The sequence below is a fragment of the Bombus affinis genome, unplaced genomic scaffold, assembly GCF_024516045.1.
Source record: "Bombus affinis isolate iyBomAffi1 unplaced genomic scaffold, iyBomAffi1.2 ctg00000059.1, whole genome shotgun sequence".
NCBI lineage: Eukaryota > Metazoa > Arthropoda > Insecta > Hymenoptera > Apidae > Bombus > Bombus affinis.
In genome coordinates this window covers 728,152-750,217 of record NW_026108820.1, presented here as the reverse complement: position 1 = coordinate 750,217, position 22,066 = coordinate 728,152, and the positions used below count along the sequence as shown (strand labels likewise).

The following is a 22,066-nucleotide window of genomic DNA, read 5'->3' as shown; positions in this document are numbered from 1 at the left end:
ATATCGCTTTTAGCTAGCTGTTTGCTATATTCTGTTTGCTTTAAAAGCACGCGATCAAAGCAAAATATCAAACATCTGCTGAAACACGTGCGTGACCTGTGTATAATCAACAAGCGTTGGAATCGCTGTTATCATTTGTCATTACCATACAGGTCCTTTTATCACCAGTGCACTTGTGCCCGAAAGTGGTGAAGTTTCCAGTCAGATTGGCGCATCTCTCTCCATCTTCCATTGTATCACACTGATGACACCATAAATCGTTTGCTCGTTCCGACGCTGCGTGAGTTCGATGTTCCGTAGTTAACAGTTGGCCTGATCATCGGACACAATCAACCGACAAATACGTATTAATTAATAGAAATCGTGATTTATCCTAGATTTCTAAAGATTATTAAAATCGACGTAGGAATCGGACGTAAGACGTTGGGCAAATCGTTGTCTACTTTTTAATGCTTCGCATCTTTCTCTCTTTTATTTCTTAGAAATTACTTCCTTCTACTTCTTCCTTTCTTTCATTTTTCAAACAAATGTGTCGTGCTTTCATTAACGTCAGATTTTTGTACATTTTTGTACAAATAAATAGATATTAGTCTTGACATTTACAGACACATCGGCGATATGCGTAAGATGAAATTTCGTCGCGTTCGTTGACAAGATTGCTAGGAAGATTGCGGAAAGGGATATCATCGAGGAAATCGTCTAATAAGGTGAAACATCGGTTTAGGTTTCTTATTTAGAACGGAATTCTTCGGATGTTTAGCTTTTCCGTCGAATAGCGTCTCTAACGATATTTCGCCAAATTTTCCTGCTGTTCTTGCGATACGTCCGACGGTAAGACTTGGCAAGCAAAATATCGTAAACGTATCCGGAAATTACGAAAAATTTATTTCGATTTATTTCAATTAAACGTATTCCGAGAGCAGCAAACGTATTCCTTATCCATTGGCAGGTAATCAACGAAATCATACACGGGTACTTAAAAATACCTACAGTTATGAAAGATATTTCCAAGTTCGGAAAAACGCTTCCACGCAAGTTTGACCAATCGTACCAATCCTCTAGAGTTTCAGCTTCTTAACAGATTGGATCATCTCCGAAGACTAAACAGACGGTATACGACTACGTTTGCATCTATACGACAATTGGATCTACGCAAGACTGCAGATTCGATATCCACGAAATATTCTATGTATATTTCATGAAGTTAAAAATTATACTGTTTTATTTCACATCTGGTTCCAATAGAATAAGATGGATTAAACGTAATTCAATAAAATAATTTAAAACAAAAAATGTTGTGCGTCTATTATTTCCTTATAAGATAAAAGACACTTTTGGGACGATCTTATGTTAAAAATTCTCTGTGAAAGTTGATTGTAATATTCTTCTTATCTAAAGAAAAAGAGAAAATAGAAATAGATGTATTCAGTATGAATTATTTATTTTATACATAGGAAACATAGGCAAGACGGTAAATGAAAAAGGTAGCCTCGAAATGAGAATTCATCGCGAAGCTTATCACGGAAGAAAAGTCAATTAAATGCACCGTGGACGATGATCGTTGTTTACACGATTCGTAACACAAATGGCTAACACCTACGAGTGAAGGCTTCAACAGGTGCACTTTCCTCTATATGCAGTTTATATGTAGAGGAAGATCTTCGCTATAAATAGACGAAACATCGTTCCTTCAGACATCTAGTGAAAACTCCTTCAACGAAACACGCTCCTAAAACGCAACTTCTCGTAAAACAAATAGGGCCATGCAATTGAAAGGAACCTGGAGAAAGAAAGAGAAAAATGGGAAGAAACAGAAACTTCCATTTTCCATTACAGAAACGCTCTTTGTTAAAAGAAAAATTCCTCAAATTAAAAATTCTCATAGACGAAATACCGCCATTGTCTATCCTGGCAAATTATCTTCCGTCTTAACCAGTTACCTATTCTTGACGAGTATACTCGTCACGCGTAAAAAGCAGTTTTTGCTGTTTAAACTGCAATTTCAGCGAAAACTAAAATATATTCGTAAATTTGAAGACGTTTCGACCATTTGGAAACCAGGACCAGGTAAAACGAACAAATGAAGAGATATAAATAATTATTATGAAAAAACTATAATACAGCGTGAACAAAGTAGTTGTTTTGTCCTTTCTAACGCATTTTAGTCGCATTAGTCGCAACGGCTAACTGGTCAATACATTGTCGAGTCGATCAACTTTGGTATTCCGATCGTATCGACGTGAAAATCGGCGTGACGAATAAGGCGCAAGAATCGTTTTCTTCTCTCGCAAATACCGAAGATGGACAACGCGTATCGGCGAATTTTTAATTTCAGAAAAATGTAATTTGATTCGTGGCGAAACGTGTGAGAAACGCGTCGAATTAAAGAGGCGAAGGTTTAAGCAGCCCGACAAAGCGAGTGAAATGCGAGGCTTACCATTGATGCTTACGACCATGGAGATAGACGCGACGATCAGGAAGTACGTGACAGGGTACATGTATCGGCCATGTTGATAACGTCTAGCGCGTCACATTCGAAAATAAATTCGGCTGATGTCATTGGCGCATTGATCGCATGCTGGTGTATGGCGGCGAGCGCGTTGCGACGCAAAACGAGCGGATTTGGGTACAATAGGCAGCCATATTGAGAATAGCCGGAGTCTGCGCTGGATGGGTACAGCTGCTCCAGAAACCTTGAAGCCCAAGGAAAATCAATATCCATGGCAGCCGGAAGGTCCTGTTCGTTCAGCGGGAACGTTTGACGTCAAAGTTTCTGCGCATTCGCATCACACCCAGAAAAAAGAAAATTCACTGTCACTGAATCAATGATTTGTCGACACCGCAACTAAAATTCAACTTACAATGCCTCGAAAGCTAAAATAGTCCGACACTCGCCGTAAAAATATCTTTCGTTTCGTACGTTCATTCGAACGAAATAACTCGTCTGCAACTGTGGACCGAACCATTTGAATTTTGCTCGACGAGTTAGAGGAAATCTTCGAAATGTGTTATTTAAATCTTCGTTACAGGTCCAGCTAGAAAAGTTGTAAAAAGCTACCTTTACTTTCTTCTTCGCTATTCCGACTAATTGTACTTCTTTCAACATTTCTTTACACGTCACCTATTGTTAATCTTTCCAATTCTTCTAACTCGTAAAAAAAAAAAAAAAAAAAAAAGAAAAAAGGAAAGAAACAAATTGTTTGACTCAATTTTTGAAAAGTTATTCTGTTTTAAAGAACGCACCAACGCCTCCTATAGCCCGTTACACGAGACTTCGGGATTTTGTTCGTTTTGTAACGAAACACGACTATCCAGATCACATTGGTAGAATTTGAAATCATCCTGAAAGTGCAAATGTAAAAGGCAGAAAATAGTTGTGGCGAATATTTGGGGGGAAAAATAGTACATAGTATAGATAGGTATTTTGAGCGTACAATAAATATCAAAAATTATTCCATTGAATATCAAGACGTATCGGTACAACAGATAATTGACTGTTTAATTAATTTCGTGAAATTAATTTCCTCCACGAGATACACCATAAAGAGCTATCTTCAACATGTTATAGACGCGAAATACTGTCCCATTGAACATTGAGATGCATCGATGTGATGGATAATTGACTGTTTAATCACTTTTGGAATCTCTGCGAAATATACACTCGCACTAAATATCTTGTTACTTAAAATACAATATAATATGTAATATGCGATATGTAATATAATATGTAACATACACGTACACACGCGATATATTTATAAAGAAGCACGTATCAGAGTTGGAATAATTTCGTGAGCAACAGTAGACGGTAAATGTAATTTGCAAACGACCTCTTTATCAAATATCGATAAACGCGATCGATATGGAAGGGATCAGTCCTTATGCTGGCCAAATATTCCGTCATCATTCAAACATCCATCGAAACTAATCCCAGTACATACCATTCGAATAATCGAGTAACTTCGTTATCGCGTATGATACAGTGCAATTACTTGATTGCAATGATATCTCAATGATTATTAACAGATACCAAGATGTCTCGACAGTTGCAAAAATCTTTTATAAATAAATTACACGTGGCTCGCGAAGCTGTTTCAACGTTGCTGGAAACTTTTTGCGTATATGATATACGAAGCATTTCGAAATGATCATTGCAGCACTGTAGCGAGACACGCCTAACTTGATCGTATCGGTGAAATTTCAAACGGATTTGGAAGTGTGCATAGAAGTTATATTTACCAGGGACACGTACTTTCCAAAAATCATCAAACTATTCGAACAGTCAATTATTATTTAGTATGTTAATAAGCCACGATGTACAATACCCTTAAAAAGTTAGAAAGAATAAATTTTCGGAAAATGGAACAATTTGACTTTCAAATGGCTTGTACGTGATGTAATCATCTGTTTGATGAACTTTTAATTGCTATCGTAGATAGGATCGTAAAATACTACGAATGTTACAGACATTGTCGTGATTTTCCTATAAAGTAACACACGGCGCGTAGTCCGTTTGATGTTCGATTTGCTTGGCTCTTGTAATCCAATTTCAATAAAATTGTACAAAATGCACGTGATACGAAAGAAAATATAAAATATACAAAATACTCTTTACTTCTCTTTTTTTTTCAATCATATTCTCAAAAATATGAATTTGCATCAAAATCTACAGTCCAATTAGAATATTAGAAAGAATATTCAGACAGACGATGTATAAAAAGGAGATACAAATTACGACGATGAGAGAACTCGCAAGATATTTGTATCTGTGAAATTGCAACTGTTGCGTCGATAAATATCTACGCCGATTAAATGTTTGATACACTTCGGATTCTCATCGGAAAACCAGTAATAACATATTTCTATTTCGTAATATATTTCTGATGTACAGAGGATGCTCTCAAAAAAATATACACCCACTTTAATTAAATGGTATCGTGAAATTGCTGCATCGTATTATTACAATTTTTATACAAATCTTCCTTTCCTTCAATTTTGTGTACATTTCGGATGTATTCCTTTCTTTTAATCCTATTAATGGATCGATAGATTTAATTTTATAAAATTGATTTTTTGAATATTTATACATTCCATATCTTTTTAAGCACCACGTCACACGATTCTTTCGGTAGAAATAACTGCGTAAATTTAATAACTGCGTAAAATTACATTTTCTCTGTACCTGGGAGCTTTTGCGCGGTGAATTTTATACGATCGAAGCCCCTTTTTCGAATGGCATGGGTGCTTCGGCATGGGAAAGTGCCTCTCCATTATCGTTTTAGCTGGCTGTTTCCATTTGTATAAAATCGTCGTTATTATCGTCTTTATCACAACGAAACCATCCCATTACATCAGTGTATTTAAGGTTTCCCCACAGTTACCCCATCATTCGAGCAATCCACGTGCTTTACATAATTCTCAATATCACGTTTCCATTTTCTAACATCTGTGACTGTAGCTTTTCCAACGTCACGTACTCTTGATGAATTCTATCGCCGATTCTTACACCACCTCCCACCTTTTTAATTAAATTCTATTTTCTTTCTGTACGACTGGAACGTTGTTAGTTTCATACCAAATTCTTATTTATCGGAATTCTATTCTATCGAACAGAGAAAAGAATGTGTAGATTTTTTAAAAAGAAACTTATCCGTCACTGAGAAATGTTAGGTTCGACTGATAAAACGTACAGACACCAGAGTATTCGTGGGAGCAGTCGAACATCAACGATCTCGGCATATTCCACCTCAAACGCGATTCCGTAAAATTCAAACTAATCGTCCAGCGAGCTGTTCCATGTTTTCCAAACTGAACAGATCGTGAGCATCGGCCAGCGATATGGGAAATGAAGATAATTTCCAATTGTTCGTAACATCTGACGATCATTCGACTTAAAACATAGTTCTCGCGGTCGCGGCAAACAAGTTACGCAGGCAATTTGTCAGCTGTCGAACGAGAGAGCTGGCTGGTTGTACTGCGTTGAAGCAGAGCGTTGCGAAGAACGGGAGAGACGCGAAAGGGAAGCGTTCACCGAGAATACGTCCGTTTCGTCTTTCTCGTTAGACGGTGGAAATGAATTGGCGATTTCACCATGAATACTACAAAGGAAGTTAACGCTGTAACTGGCGCGAGTTTCGCGTGAAACGTAGCCTTTGACGAGGTGAAAGCCGGTTTGTTTGCGCGTCTCGCCGAACAAATCCGATAACCAAAATTGTCTGACGAAATTGTTTTACACGAGCCGTGTTCTCGGTAACGCTAGCGGCTATTTAATCAAAATTGTCGGCCGCGTTTCTCGTTGGCCGTTCGATCGACCAACGTGTAATTAAAATGATAATCTTAATAGATCCTCATGGACAAAGATAGCGAGGCTGGCAGTTGGCGAAGCGAGCTAAGCAAATAGCGAATTATATCGCGTGTTATAACTGGATCGTGGAAGTTTGCGCATATTTTTACACTGATAAATTAACCCTGCTGCTGATCCTCTAATATTTCTCGTTCGATCTCATCTATTACAAATAACAGATACGTAAGACAACATAGGAAAATATATAAGTAAATAGTATCGCGAATAATTACGAATAATTGCATTCATTTTCGTTAAAGGTAAATTATATTGTATTTACGTGCCAAGGATAGAACTGAAATTGCCGCTAATATTGATTTATTCTTGTTAAATTTCAATGTCAGAATAAAAAAGTTTAGTAGTTAGCGGTTGCGACCTCTTTGAAAAGCGTGTACCTAAAAGTGTGTCGCGAACAGTAAGCGATGGCGAGTATACTCGTCGAACACGGAGTACGGGTGGCTGTTATAATATAGAATTAAGTTGTTACGAAACGACTGTTTTATTTTTCAATTTAGTACTGACGGGCTCGTCGTAACGTAAAATACTGCCATCTCTTCGTGACGAGTATACTCGTGGAAAACAGCCAATTGGTTAAACCAGGACCAGATCACGATACCGTTTAAAGATGAAATTTGTAGAATGCTTAGAGTTAGAGAATATCGGAACTTTGTATTATTATAACGTTTACCATCGCTGCGCTCTCGATATTAACCCTTAACTGCTGCTCTGGGACTCCCAGACGATATAAACATCCGCGTAACTTCGCTCTCGAGCAACGCGTGATGTCAAGTAATTTTCAATTAAGTCGCCCCTTATGACTATAACTTATAACTTCTGATCTTTGTTCCGTATAGGAGTAATTGAGAACGTACAACTTTCCTTTCGCTTTGTTTCGTCTTGTCCATTATGGATGAAAATGCGATTATAGTTACGAAACGAATCATTCTTCGTTGATCGCGATACAATGGAAATGTTTACAGCGAACGTTCCCGAGTGCTTCGAATAAAGAAAGAACGATGCAATACGATACTCTTTGACTTATAAATAACTTTCCTTTGAGACCAATCGGTGGATCAATTTTCTGGCTCCGCAGACGCAATGTTACACGTAATCCTAGGAATCGTGAAGTTTTCAGTCTTTTCTAATATTATTTTTCAACTTGAAATTCAATCTATTGGACGTAGGAATATTTTTACTGTAAACTATTAGAAAAATGTCCATCGTATAATCGACGAGCATCGCGAGAGTAATATCCAGGCTTTAAATTCTAAAGGCTCGTTACCGTACAACTGTAGTAGGCAACGTCGTTGCTCTAAACACGTACGTTATTTTGTTCACATTGTATAACCGATAACTATTTTCTTTTTATTATTTCTTTTTATTCGAATGTCCTTCAGCTTTCGCTTTACCACCGTACATCATCCCTACGTCATGCACCGATACTGTTTTTCTTTTACACTGTGACACTTACTTCTCTGCTTGACCATGAGATCCTGATCATCATGCAAATGGTCTAAGACTGTTGTCGTAATACTCTACGGAATAACTAAAATTGTTGTATCGTTCTAACACGTTATAGATTTTATTAAAGAGGAACGTTTACCCGATAGAAGACTCAGATTCACGAAATAAGACACGGGTTTTCCCTGACGCCACTTTACGATATAAATAATTAAACTTTTTCTCCCTCGTATATGGAAAGCTTAAAATACTTTTCCTGTATTATCTATGCCAAATCTCCTGTCAATTTCGTTACTAAAATAAATGTTGCAGTTATCAGCAATAATCGCCTGCACTCGACTATACGTTTCTTTAATTAAAAATTTATCAAAGCGAAGTCTTCGATTCTTTAAATTCTGCAAAATTTGATGAAACGCGCAATGACTCGAAACTTCCAACGAGTAATGTACGCGAAAGACTCTGTATACTCGTTAGGTCGTTCCTCAAACGAGAAACAGATCAAACTGTTCGCGTTCGAGTCAAACGTAAAGGGAAAAGATTAAATTTCCTAACTTTCCGTCGATAGGATCTTCATCGATGTTTATGACAGTTGACTTCTCTTAATTAGCGAAGCTTCAAGCTTTCGATATTTCCAAGTTTCAATAATTCTCATTCTCCGTTCGCCTTTCAATGACCGTTATTAGCGTGAGCGTGTGTCAATAATCAAAGCGAACGATGCTCTTTTGAACCTTCCTTTCCTCTTCCATTCGTCTTCCTTTTCAGAACGGAATAATGGCTAGATCTACTTTACTCGTTGCGCTGATTTAACGAGTGCGTGTTTATTCTCTCTTTATTCTTCGTCTGCTTCTGCCCTCGCATCTGTTGAACATCGATTCGATTGCTGAACTCGACTGTGTGATTCTCCTATCAGGAACGACATTTGCGTCGGAATATACATGTTACGGTCGTTCTTTAAAATTTTTCTAAATTAAAAGTTCCTTAAAACTCTCCTAGCTGCAAAGTTCTTCTCCTGAAAGAGTCGCGGTAAACGTGGATATCCGACGTTACGCGTTCGTTAACGAGCATCTCTTATGTCGAATATTACAAAGCAACGATTTACCCAAAATATAGAAATATCTTCCGAAATAGCGGACTCATCGTTAGATTATTAGATCGCGGATGTTCGTGCATTTGTGGGAATTTAAAAAATGCAAAAGTCCATGAAACGTTTAGGAAACGTAGAGGATGAAATAAATCTTATCTATATATATCTTGAATATGTTTGTGTATGAATATCTTATGATTTGTGTGTATGAATATCTATATCTTTGTGTATGAATATGAATATCTTTGTGTATTTGCTACGATATAATTATTAAAAAGAAGAAGAAACTTTCAATCATGAGAAAGATGGAATATAATGAAATATATTCAGACATTGAATAAAAATTTTTATTTTCATTTCGGAAGATGGAACGAACACGAAATATGCAGCAAATTTTGCGAATATTTCAAAATGAAGGAACTGCGCAAATATAAATATTTGCAAGTTAATTGCACTTAATATGGAACACCTGACTTTAAAAGCTTCCCAAAAACAGAAACATGCTTTTCTTTTCAATTGCCTTCGAGAAATTAATAAGTCCTTTCTGTGTCGCTTTATAAATTCTTTTAACATCGATATTACGTTTTTTCCTAATATTAAATTCTAACAATTTCTTACAATTTTTCAGCTGAAAGTTGTATTAAAATAATTTTGGCAACTGCTGAAAATTGTTGAAATTGTTGCACCAACAGCGTAATTTCTGGGAAAAAAGGGTCGATGAGAACTCAAATCCTTCCGGGACTGTTTTACTCGCTCTATTAAACAAACATGTTTAATGATAAATCATGCAAAAAGTAATATTTTTTACGTTCATTATTTAACACGACTCTCAGAAAAATTTTATAGGCTGTCAAACGTAACAATCAACTGCATTCGATCAACGCATGCTTTCATTTTTAAGGAAATGTTTCATTTATTATTTGCGTTATTACTTTAATAAACGTTTGCTATACCGTTAACGTTCATATCTATAAACCAACGTTTACTTACAGCTTTACCCTTACATAACGTCAATCTTCGAAAGAATTACGGATTTTTATTATACAATATATTAATCTTAGTTATTATAACGTTAAGTTATTAGCAAAATTACAAGATTGAAGTTACCAGAAGAAAAAAAGCGAGGTGTTCGTTTCCTCTTTTACAAATATAGAAGAGGAAGGTTGCTTAAGAATGACTAAAACGTAAAATGAAATTCTAATTAAATAAACGCCGTATTACCACTTTTCTACTATAGTTTCGAGTAAATTCCGCGCACTAATCGTATTTCTCTACGGCACAATAATAACATTCTGTTAATCAGCCTTTGAAATGTCACCGCAAATGTTCCATGTGCAACGTGACGTGTATTCCGTGATAATTTTCTTAAACTATATGAAGTTAACGTTTATAACATTCTATAAAGTAATAAGCAAACTACGCTTCATCACGCTGTATATCCTGTTTGCATATTTAATATTAATATCAAAGCTTCCATGCAAAAAGATGTTGTATTTTGCAAGCGTATTTTATTACCGAGTGCATAATAATTCATTAACAATCCCCACGATTTATCGTCACAGTACGAAAGTACGTTCAATAATTTACATTCTGTTTTTAAACAGCCTGTTGTAGCTATACTTTGTTTTCACGTATTTCAAGTAAACATATCATCGATAAATACACCAGTACAAACGCTATTATATCGATGCAAACGTTAAAGCATTTTCATCATGGTGAAATGTATTTGGTACATCAATTTTAGCGAATTCAATTAATGTATGACGAATGTTAAGCATTTACTTTGATTCGTTGAGTTTTAAGAATGAAATTAATTAAAATTTCCTTCAATCAAGGTAGATGTAATTTTAACAGAAAATTCCATTAAATTTCTATAAGTATTTCTAATGGTTACTCTTATGCCTATAGATAAAAATTAAAAAGCAAACTATCCTATAAAAATTAACAGATAAGATTATTTTTTCCTGTTAATTTCTATGCCATAATTGCCTCTTCGATTCCCTATTTCTCTACGATTTATTCGTCTCGTACACAATTTTAACGTAATATTTGTAACAACAGACAGAGATACTTAGTTAGATTTAACACGATTCTTTTTTTTCGCTTTTGTTAACAAATTATTCGCAGACCGCAGCTCCTCCTTCGATAAATTTTAATTCTCATTACGTGTACGTACATAAAACGTAGCGAGTACGAAACAATCACAGAATAACGTGATCTTCGATGAGATGCGATGTTTTAATAAGTTCTGATAATAGTTGTTAATCGCGAGCATTAAATAATAATGTAATTTGAAAATAAATTAAATTCGATATATTTATACCGAATATATTAAAGACGTTTTAACATCGACATATTCAACATTTACTACTATTTTCCAGGCACAATATCTTCTTGTCGTTACGTATTTGAAACCTCCATAATATCTGAACTTATTTTAGCGGACACAGCAGTATGTAAAAGTTACATTAATGAATAAAAAAAAAAAAGAACAACAACAAATCGCGAGTATCTTCGTTAACTTACAAGATACGTATTATTAAATATCCAAAGAACAATTCTAAACAATTTTGCAGAAATAACATTCCAAACAAATATAATACTTATTAATTGATATATTAAATTCGTCGGATGCAATTTTTTAATCGCACATGAAACAAACGTATATTTCTCATTTCGTTGAATTGTTTTCTACATTTAAATTATTCCTGGATAGATGAGAATTATACGAAACTCACGAAATAAGGAAATAAGCAAAATAAAAAGAAAAAAAGAAGAAAAAAGAGAAGAAACTGGTAGATTTCACTTATCGTTAAACTTATATTCTTAAAGCAAGTTAAACTTAGTTCGCCATCTTCGTGATATTACGCAATTCAACAAACTGTCAGATGCAAATACAACGTTAACATAGAATTGTAACGATAAAAGTTATATTCGAAGTTATGGTAATCTCTTCTGCTATGACTCATCATTGTGCAACTGTAACTTATAGCATTAACAAATCTGTATTTTCAGCCACGTTTCTAACTATAATCGTACATTCCATGTACATAAGTAATGTCCACATTGAGGAAGTATAACGCTTAGTTAATAAATTCGAAACCACATCGTTCGCGTGTAGTCCACGCGAACTATATTTGAATTGTGTTAAAATGGCAATTTGTAAATTTTATACGTCATATCGAAGGGATTAAGGATATTGAAGGAGAATACATAAATATTCGAGTCGCGTACATAAGTCTTAATATTATAATAATAAATAATAAGTCATAAATAAGTCATAAATAAATCATAAATTTTCATAATCTTAGTACGTTATTGATCTACGATATAGTAAAAGTTCTATACAATAAGTAATAAGCTTTATACAATAGCTCGTGGTTGATAACTCCGCGTTAAATACAATTTATGGCAACAAAATTTTATCCTATTCTAACAGTTCGTGGAAATAAAAATCGACGGACTTATGTAACTTCCAGTTGGCGAACAAATTAACGCAAGTTTCCAACGAATGAAACGCGAATAATGGGCCAAGGAATTTCCGACGATATGAAGAATTAGGTAACGTTGTCGGAGAAGTGTGCGCGAATGTAATACAATACCTTGGAAAAGTAAAACGTTTCTTTTAATAATGTAAATGGGCTGAAAAATATTGCGGCAGAAGCGAGCAATTACTGATTCTACGTGAAAAACCGAGTGGAAAATGTGGAATAAAATTTGTAAAAATTTCAGTACACCGGTTAAATCCTCAATTTCGATCCTCGGATGAAAAAAAAATTAATTGTAATAAATCATACCAGGTGTTTTTCCTATCTTTCTTATTTTTCACGTAGAATCACACTCTGTGTTTCTATTCGATCTATTGGCCAAAATCTATAAAATACACGTGGCGATCAACGTATCGATGCATTCTGTCAATTAAAAAAAGAAGATATAGCTTAACGTAGAATAATCTTTTTTATTGCGATAGTGATGGAAATTTCATTATCGAGATTAATCGTGAGCTTGTTGAAAGTCTGATCGGCGCTATAACGAAAGAGTAGTTAGGCGAGCGGAATCACGGCGTGGAATGGAAAAGCGTGAGAAAGTAGTCTCATAATGTAATTAATGATCGAGGAATCGAAATTCTGTCGTATTTTACAGCGAGGATAAGAACTACTCAAGCGACAATCGAATGTCACTTAAGCGCTCTGGAGATGGAATCAATTAGTACTTGAGTGGCGTTAATTCTTGCGCGAAGATCAATTCTCGCAAACTATTCGAAAAATAAGGATTAAAAGGTTTTTACATAGGGAAGCGTAGGATTGAAGCTTAGGATTTAATTTTGACGCGAATAAATGAAAGTTTAAGAATCGAGATTTAATTGAAATAAAAGTAGGATCGTTAAATTAAAAAACGTGAAGAATTCTCAATTCTTGTCGCATATGAAGTATAGACACAAGTCTTTCAAATAATAAAATATTTAACCAACGTTAAATATTGAACTATAACGTGAAAGTAATATAAATGTAAATGAATATCGAACATTCTGAATTATAACACCAATTAATCGCATGCTAATTAATATTTATGAATCATAAGCGAAACACGATGGAAAATCGAAATTCGATATATATATTTCGAACCGTAAAAATAAGATCAGTAGAATGAACATGAGTTGGTGTACACTAGTTTTTTATTAAATGAAAAATAATAGATACGAATAGTAATAATAATAGGATATTTCTTAATTAACTTTTTCATTAATAGATATTATGTTTACATATATACAAATAAATATAATTTTCTACAAATAATATATATGTTATCAATTTAGGATATGAGTATAAAATTTCTCACCATGTCACAAATTTTCCCGAACGTTATTTTTCGCATTTGAACTTGCAGTTGGATACTACGACTATATTTCTTATATCTGTTTACAAGTTTAATAAAACTATTTTACGCTATGGCTTCGCTTGTTACTTACGGCTTCTTCAAACCAAGCGATTAAGAGATGGAATAAAGCTGAAATTACGTGATATAATATGCGCGTATACTTCGTGTGCCTGACATTGCGAGCATCACACTACTTACAAAGGAGATTTTACCTTGTATAAATCATACTTTTATTTTGGCAGCATAATAAATTTTATCCGATTACTTGAAAGCTGTTTGTATTCCGAGTTATTAAGCATCGTTATAACAACGAATGGTGTTGATAATTCTCTAATTTATTTAAATTTCCAAATTAACATAAAGTGTTACGTAATCATTTTATAAATGTCTTAAAACGTTATGAAAATTATTTTATATCAAATCTTCCCTTAGAGAACGTGGGCAGATGAATATTAAACTTTGATGGAACGCATCTAACGATTAAATATTACATATCTATGAAATTCATCTAAATGATTAAATATCAGATATCTACGGTATTCATCAAACGATTGAATATGAAATAATATAAAATAAATATAAAATAACAGTTAGCAACATTTCGATATTATGGATTAATTGAATTAACTTTTAAATCGAAACACAAACGTGTTAACTACAACCTGCGGATTAAAGCGATTACATCTTTTTCCTTTTTTTTACTTTTTTTTTTTTTTTTGATAGGAAAACTTCAACCAATACTTTTGTGTAAGCCTGTGAGGTAAGCCTCGACTTCTAAACTAACTTCGTAAGCTATAGAACTAAAAGAGCATAATCGTAATGTGATACGAATAGTCGGAAGAAATTTAACATTTATTTAAAAATTATATATGTGTATTTAAAAACCACTATATTACAAAGTCTTTAACTATATTTTTATGAATCTGTATAATTTGTTAGAATTTTAAAAGGATACATATATATATGCAAGCTCCCTAGATTTCATGTAGGATAGGGATTCTTTTTGTTTCGCGGGTAGCACGACAGGCTGTGTTTCACGGACAGACCGATCTTCCCTTGTTTTACGGACGACCATTTTAAGAAGCACGTTTTTCCCGAACGGACGGACAGAGAGTTACATCAGAGACAAACAAGGTTACGGAATAGTTATTTAAGATTTTAAAGACTGAAGAAAAAAGATCGGCAGCTCAGGACGTTGAAAATCGATTCTCAATTTTCAGGTAAACATTGTACTAAAGACTTGTTATTTCCCGTTTATATAATTATTGTTATTTATTGTTATAAACGCATATTAATTGTCGTTTATTTTTGTATTTTATTATTTACTTCATAATAAAAACTCGATTTTCAGACTACAGAATCGATCCCTGAATTATCACCAAATTACGATCTTACAAATCGATTTTCACTACGCCATGCCGTTAGAAGTGAAGCTACGTATCGCCATGAACGAGAACGCAAGGGGGAGAAAATAGAATGCATAAGAATCCATAAGAAAACCAGAAGATGAAGTATGTGATGTCTTTCCTCCAGAATATCAAGCAAGAGATCATCGTCCGCGATTATTCAGTTTATCGATAGTGAAGAAAGCCGCAAACAGCTTAACCAAGGTAAGCCATTACAGAAACATTGCATTCACGATGGATGACGCAACGGCAGCGTCATACATCGGTACAAGTTTAAACTTCGTGTTTCGAGATATTTACTTAGAAGAATCGGAGATAATCCCCACAAGGAAAATAAAGACCGAAATCGAAAAGCCCAATCTTCAAACAGAAACATTATTACAGATCTTCCAGAAACAAAACATGCATGAGAGAGAAGGCACAGACTTTGTCATAAAACAATTTGATGGAAGGCAAAAAGCCACAGATTGGAGTATGAAATATTCATATTTCACATACGCATCCCTTCCATACTCTAATATCAGTATGAAACCGAATACGAAAAATACGAAATCCAAACTGATGAAAAAAGGATCAAGAATTTGAAGAAATATTTGGGAAAAACAGCATCAGAATGGTACCAAGCAAATCTGCTGAAGGATGAAGAATACAACTGGGAAAATTGGAAGGTGGCAGTTCAAAAAGCTTCTGGCAATAAAGGTTGGTCTGCAGTACGATACACTTATAACTTTAAATACATTTCAGGTTCATTCACTGAATATGCCATAAAAAAGGAATGATTAATATTGGAAGTAAGGAGGAAGACTTCTGAAGAGACAGGGATAAATCTAATTGTTATTGGATTACCCATACACATTCAAGATAAAATGGATAAAGAAACAGTACAATCAACAAATGAGTTAATCGGATTCTTGGGGCAATATCAGACGAAGGGAACAAAAACACAAGGGAGTAACGCAAGATTGGACAGAAAGCCAGAGCCACTGCCCAAGAAACAACCTTGTGTGATTTATGAAGCACTGAATTTCCCAGGTCGATTTCACCCAATAACAACTCACCAAAGAAATACATGCACATACTCATCGATCATTTTTCAAGGGCTGTTTTTATGTCCACATCGAAAACACAACACACAGAAGATATCATAAAACTTATAGACTCGACAGGAGAAACTGATTCCATAAAAATTATCCTTGCAGACCGATACCCAGTAATGACATCCAAAGAAATTCAAGAGTATAGGAGGAAAAGGAACATTAAATTAATTTTCACCTCGACAGACTGCCCATCCTCCAATGGACTGAACAAAAGGGTAAATCAAACATTAGTAAACAGGATCAGATGTAATTCAGACAAAAATAAGAAAAACTGGACAAAAATCACAGAAGAAAGCGTAGAAGAAAACAATAACACCAGACACAGTGTAACGGGGTTTGCCCCAAATCATTTACTGAATGGAAAAATGATTGAAATCGTCCCTAAGGAAATAATGGTGAATAAGATAAACCTAAAAAGAGACAGAGAAGAAGCATTCAAAAACTCAACAAGAAATTTCGAAATCAACAAACAAAAATACGATAAAAAAAGAAGAGAACACGAATTTAAAATCGGTGATATGGTCTTCACCCATAACGGAAAAAAAATGAATAGAAATAAGCTGGAAGAAATTAGGAAAGGACCTTTCATAATTCTAAGAAGGATTTCAAACTCCATATATGAAGTGGATAACGGTAATCGGGGATCTGAAGGGAATCTGTTTCACTCCCCATTCGAGGGGCGGTGTAAACTCCCTAGAGTTCCTGTAGGATAGGGATTCTTTTTGTTTTACGGGTTGCACGACAGGCTGTGTTTCACGGACAGACCTTCTTTTATTTTATGGACGACCATTTTAAGAAGCAAATTTTTCGCGAACGGACGGACAGACAGTTACATTAGAGACAGACAAGGTTACAGAATAGTTATTTAAAATTTTAAAGACTGAAGAAGGAAGATCGGTAGCTCAGGACGTTGAAAATCGATTCTCGATTTTCAGGTAAACATTGTACTAAAGACTTTTTATTTCCCGTTTATATAATTACTATTTAGTGTTATAGACGCATATTAATTGTTGTTTATTTTTGTATTTTATTATTTACTCCATAATAAAAACTCGATTTTCAGACTACAGAATAGATTCCTGAATTATCCCCGGATTACGATCTTACATATATGTACATATTTGTATATATATATATATATAGAGAGAGAGAGAGAGAGAATGTTACAAGGAAGTAATCTAAAACTCCGTAAATTTGTAGTACATGTTTAATGAGAGAAGTATAAAATATCTGATAAGCGTAGATCCAATAATTAATCCTATTTATTTGATATACCGTACTTTTTATTTAACATTTAAATCGAACGTTTAAATCGAACCCTCGATAGAATAGATAGAATAAACGTGTCCAATAAAATAATCTCCTCCATCATCTGATTTGAATCCAACGAATTTTTTTTTATGAATACACATAGAGAGAAATCTACCTATTGTGGACACACGTACAAATCAATAAATAATGCATGTCGTGGAATATCGGCTACAGAAGGAATAAATAGAGAATTATGTATTATCCACAGATGGCAGTTATACAGTGACTACGAAAGGTATTTAAATAATATGAATATAAATACATGATACACGTATTAAACTTGGTATTATTTAATGGTACTTTCATACGATTATAAGGATTTGATTTGAAATATAAAAGCTGATAGGAAAACGGTTCATTGGAAAATATGGACACGCGCAAATATTTTCTCGTGCCCGCAGTATATTAAAACAGAAAGTCAAATATTTGTTATGAATGGCGAAGGATATTTTTCTCTTCTTCTTGACCCAGCAATTGGATTTCATCAATATTATATAACGTTGATTAAAATTTACTTTTCTCTCGAGTGAGTACTATAAGATCACAAAATGACATAGATCTTTTCTTTGCAACTTGCTGAATATAAAACTGCGTCCTTTTACAGGCAACCATGTATATTCCAAGCGTGATGAAGGGATTAGATCATCGTATCGTAAATTATGCTTACTTCCAACCCCAAAGGCAGACTTTCTATGTGCTTGTCTCTTTGCTTCGAGGGCCAGCGAACTCTTCACTCTATATGACAGAAACAGCCTAGAATCCAGGGGGAAATTTGAAAGTCAATCAAGGAAGGAACTGCAAGATGGACTGAGCAAGGTCTCGTAGAAATGTATGTGAGATTCGTTTCTCGCAAATTACGAGATACGGAAACGTTTAAAGTCATCTACAGGCGGAATTCTGTTCAAGACAGTCGCGGTAATATTTCGACGTTATATTTCATACGTTAAGCCAGCTATTATTTAAATATGTTCTTTGAAATTAAGTAAAATCAAAGTAGCTGAAAAAGTACAGCTGATAAAATTACGTTCAAAACGTGAATGAACAATAATTTTTACTTTCGTTACGCTGTTGTTATCTATTATCCATTATTTCTTATGGCAAGAAATGGGAACGTGCTTAATTTACGATAAAAACGAGAAACAATACGTAAAATATTTTTCACGATAAATTATTTTCATATTGTTTGAAATAATTTTACGCTTCCGCGATATAAGTGGCGAATGTAATTGAACAAGAATCATTTTTGATAAATGTAACAGATATATACCGTATATATATGCAAAATATATTGTAACGTGTTAATTCATAAAGTTACGTAAAATTATTGGAAACCTATGTACGTAGGTATGTTTAAATATTTCATTCATGTTTTTATTCCATTGAATTGCAAGTTATATGAAATCATTTCATTAATAGTATAGTTCAATGATATAAGAATTGCGAATTAAGAATATTGTTTATTAGTGATATAAATAATTAAATTAGTAATAATGTATACTTAACACGTTCTTGTATTTTGTTATTAAGGTAGAGTTAAATGGTTAAAGAATTAAAATTATTTTGCTCTTCTTTCAAAATTATTTCAATCTCAATCTCATGTTTTAGAAGGGAAAACTATAATTTTTGTTCTTAAAACATATCATCCCCTAATAGTCTGCGTTCGAATCATGATTATTCTAAAAACCACTATGATTGTGTTATTGAAACAACGTCATCAACTAGTTTCTTAAACTATGTAGATGCTATTGAAACAAACTACGTACATGCATAGTAAGTTTATATGAATATTAAACATAAGAAACTTCGTTTGACTTGATTTGGCTGAAATCAGCTTGTCGAAGTGCATCATAGAAATAAGTCACGTCGATCAAAGTTGTAGCGCAATATCTATTAGACTGTCATTAAAGTCATCGTTGATACATTAATAGATGGTATCATACAGTTAAACGACATGTCATAATATTCTTTCATCTAAACCATAGTAGCAACAGACTGTTTCCTACAGACTAGAGGTATTTCATGGGACGATCATATAAATTCTTAAATACAATAATGTATAATACACATACGTACATACATGAACCAAGTCTGTAAGCATAATCTATAGACTATAATAAATACGTGAAACATTTTGAATTCTGTATTAGATTTGAAGAAATCTCGAATAAATCAAAAGATATTAAATACTACAAAACTGTGAGCATTATTAAGGATTAGGATGTGATTTTTTGAAAGATATAAATATAATTTATGAATAGTTTCAAAGATGAAGGTGAAAGAAATCTGTAACAAGAATTAGTCCCTTAAGGAAACGTTAATTACTTTGTTACTGTAGAAACACTTGTGGATTCTTCGTTATAAAACTAACAATTATCTTTTATCTAAAGGATATGTTATAATACAAAGATCCTTAAAATTATTCGATGGAATATCCTATTGATATTAATGCTGATTACCTACTTTTTAACCTATCATTTACAAAGAACAGTTTATTTATCGAAGCTATAAACTTTTTTGCCCGCTTCAGAGCTTTCATCGACGATTTATGACGTACATGGTGCAATAATGCCTAATGCGATTCTCTTTAATATCCCATATTGCATACATTCTCGTACCGATTACACAAATTGTTTGAATTCAAGAAACATGAGATCACTATACCGGTATAAATTTGTTATTTACTTGATCTGAAATATCCTTTCAAGTTTGAAGTGAAATTGAAATTCTTTCAAATAATCTTTGACTTAAAGATGTTATTTATAGCTTCGCGTTTATCGATATTGATTCCCTAAATTTAACTGATTTTACATGTATATTTATTTTACGATTTAAGCATTACATGTTAGTTTAAGTATCACTTACATACCAGCTACTTGAAATCCATTTAATTTCATGTAACAACTAATTACAGAACAAGGTTTAATTTTTACGCTAACTAAGCTCAAAATGTCCATGAAGCATGATTTGTTTCTGGAAAGTCATTTAACTATTTTAACTAACGAAATGTATAACGAAAACTATCGATTTTCAGAACTTTATAATATAATGGAATCGTTTTACATATTTGCGGACAAACAACACAACAGTTTTCGTCTATGAATACGAAACAAAAAATTTAAATAAAAATTATATTAATCCTTTCGGTACGAGTTGTTTTTTAACATCGATAGTACGTATAAAGCAGTAAAGCATGTGCGTGACCTGAATACATTTCCGGTCTTTTTATAACGATTGTGAACAAATAATGTAAAACTATAACTTCAAAACTATAACGTATGTTTCCAGATAAAGAAAATAATCACAGACTTCGCTGGATGCATAAGCATTCATAGACAACATCAATGGAATTTTTTCTGATGAATATGTACTTCTCCTGTAGGAAAGTATGAGATGACTCGTTTGTTTGTAAGAAATGTTCAAGAGCAGTTATGAAATCATTTACGGATTTCACTACGTTTTACATATTCGAAACTTTCCATCTTTGCATTTCTTTTCTGTCTCCCCTTTCTCGTGAATACTTAAATACATGATTTTTTCAAAACTTCACAAAAATAATCGTAAGAATCTATTCTATTTTTTCTCGTATATTTCTTTGTTTGGAAAAAGGAATAATTTATGACTTGTAATTTGTAAAATTACGCTAATAATATCAGTTTACTTGTACAAGATGGCCACCATACACATATTTGTCACATTAGAAAATATAGACCTAACCAAAGAGGAATATTACACATTACAAGTTAACGTACATATATATGTAGTATCTATTTACAAGTATCGCAGATTACCTCTTGAAAAGTAAGAAAACATAAAGACTAAAGTAAAGTTGTAAATCTAAACTACAGTTCAAGTTATACAAGGCATGCAAAGCTTCTCTTGAAACGTTAGGTGCGTACTTCGATATACAATATAAAGAAACATAGCCCGCGAGAAAAGCTATATAGTACATACCATACAGATCCCTCGCCATAACTTTGTCAATATGCGCAACGAAATCGGTAATTTTCGCGCCACCACTCAAACACCGTTTCTCTCGCTTTGGATAATTGAATCAAATTCAGATCGTCCATGTTTACCCCCTCACATAACTGACATCGGCCGTCCGTGGATCCAACGGAAGGATTTTGAACGTTGGAGAATGCGTAACGGTGATTGGCTATTGAGCTCGGGGGTCGATCGTATAAAGGGACGCCGGGTCGCAACGAGCCTCACAGTACCGCTTCGACTGTGAACGCGATAGGAATTGGATCGTCTATTTTACAAGGGTCCTTTATCTTTTGCAACAATTACATTCGAATGTCTTTTCAAGCGCTAACGACATAATCGACGTTTGGTAAGCGATTAGTAACTGCGAATTCGTAAAATTCGTGGATAATTCTCGAGCTGTTTCGTGCGTACGCGATATTAAGTGGCACGCAAACAGGTGCACCTATTCGCGTAGCGCAAGAAATGTATCACGGAGGTCGTTGCAGGTAATATCCATCGA

General features: G+C 33.9%; 1 protein-coding gene across 3 annotated transcripts in view; it reads right to left on the bottom strand.

The window, feature by feature from the left end:
* The window catches only part of LOC126926810 (uncharacterized), a 34,465-nt gene extending 12,815 nt beyond the window's left edge, over window positions 1–21,650 (bottom strand). The window contains exons 1-2 of one of the 3 annotated variants that reach the window (XM_050743191.1): window positions 21,532–21,650; window positions 146–312 (exon numbers count right to left, since the gene is read on the bottom strand). In XM_050743191.1, coding sequence (XP_050599148.1) covers window positions 146–312; window positions 21,532–21,550 — 186 coding nt within the window. In that variant the 5' untranslated portion in view covers window positions 21,551–21,650. Of the gene's footprint in view, window positions 1–145; window positions 313–2,437; window positions 2,556–21,531 lie in introns of those variants that run through there. The other 2 variants (XM_050743190.1, XR_007714905.1) reach the window with 2 other exon arrangements.
* Window positions 21,651–22,066: the final 416 nt, after the last annotated feature.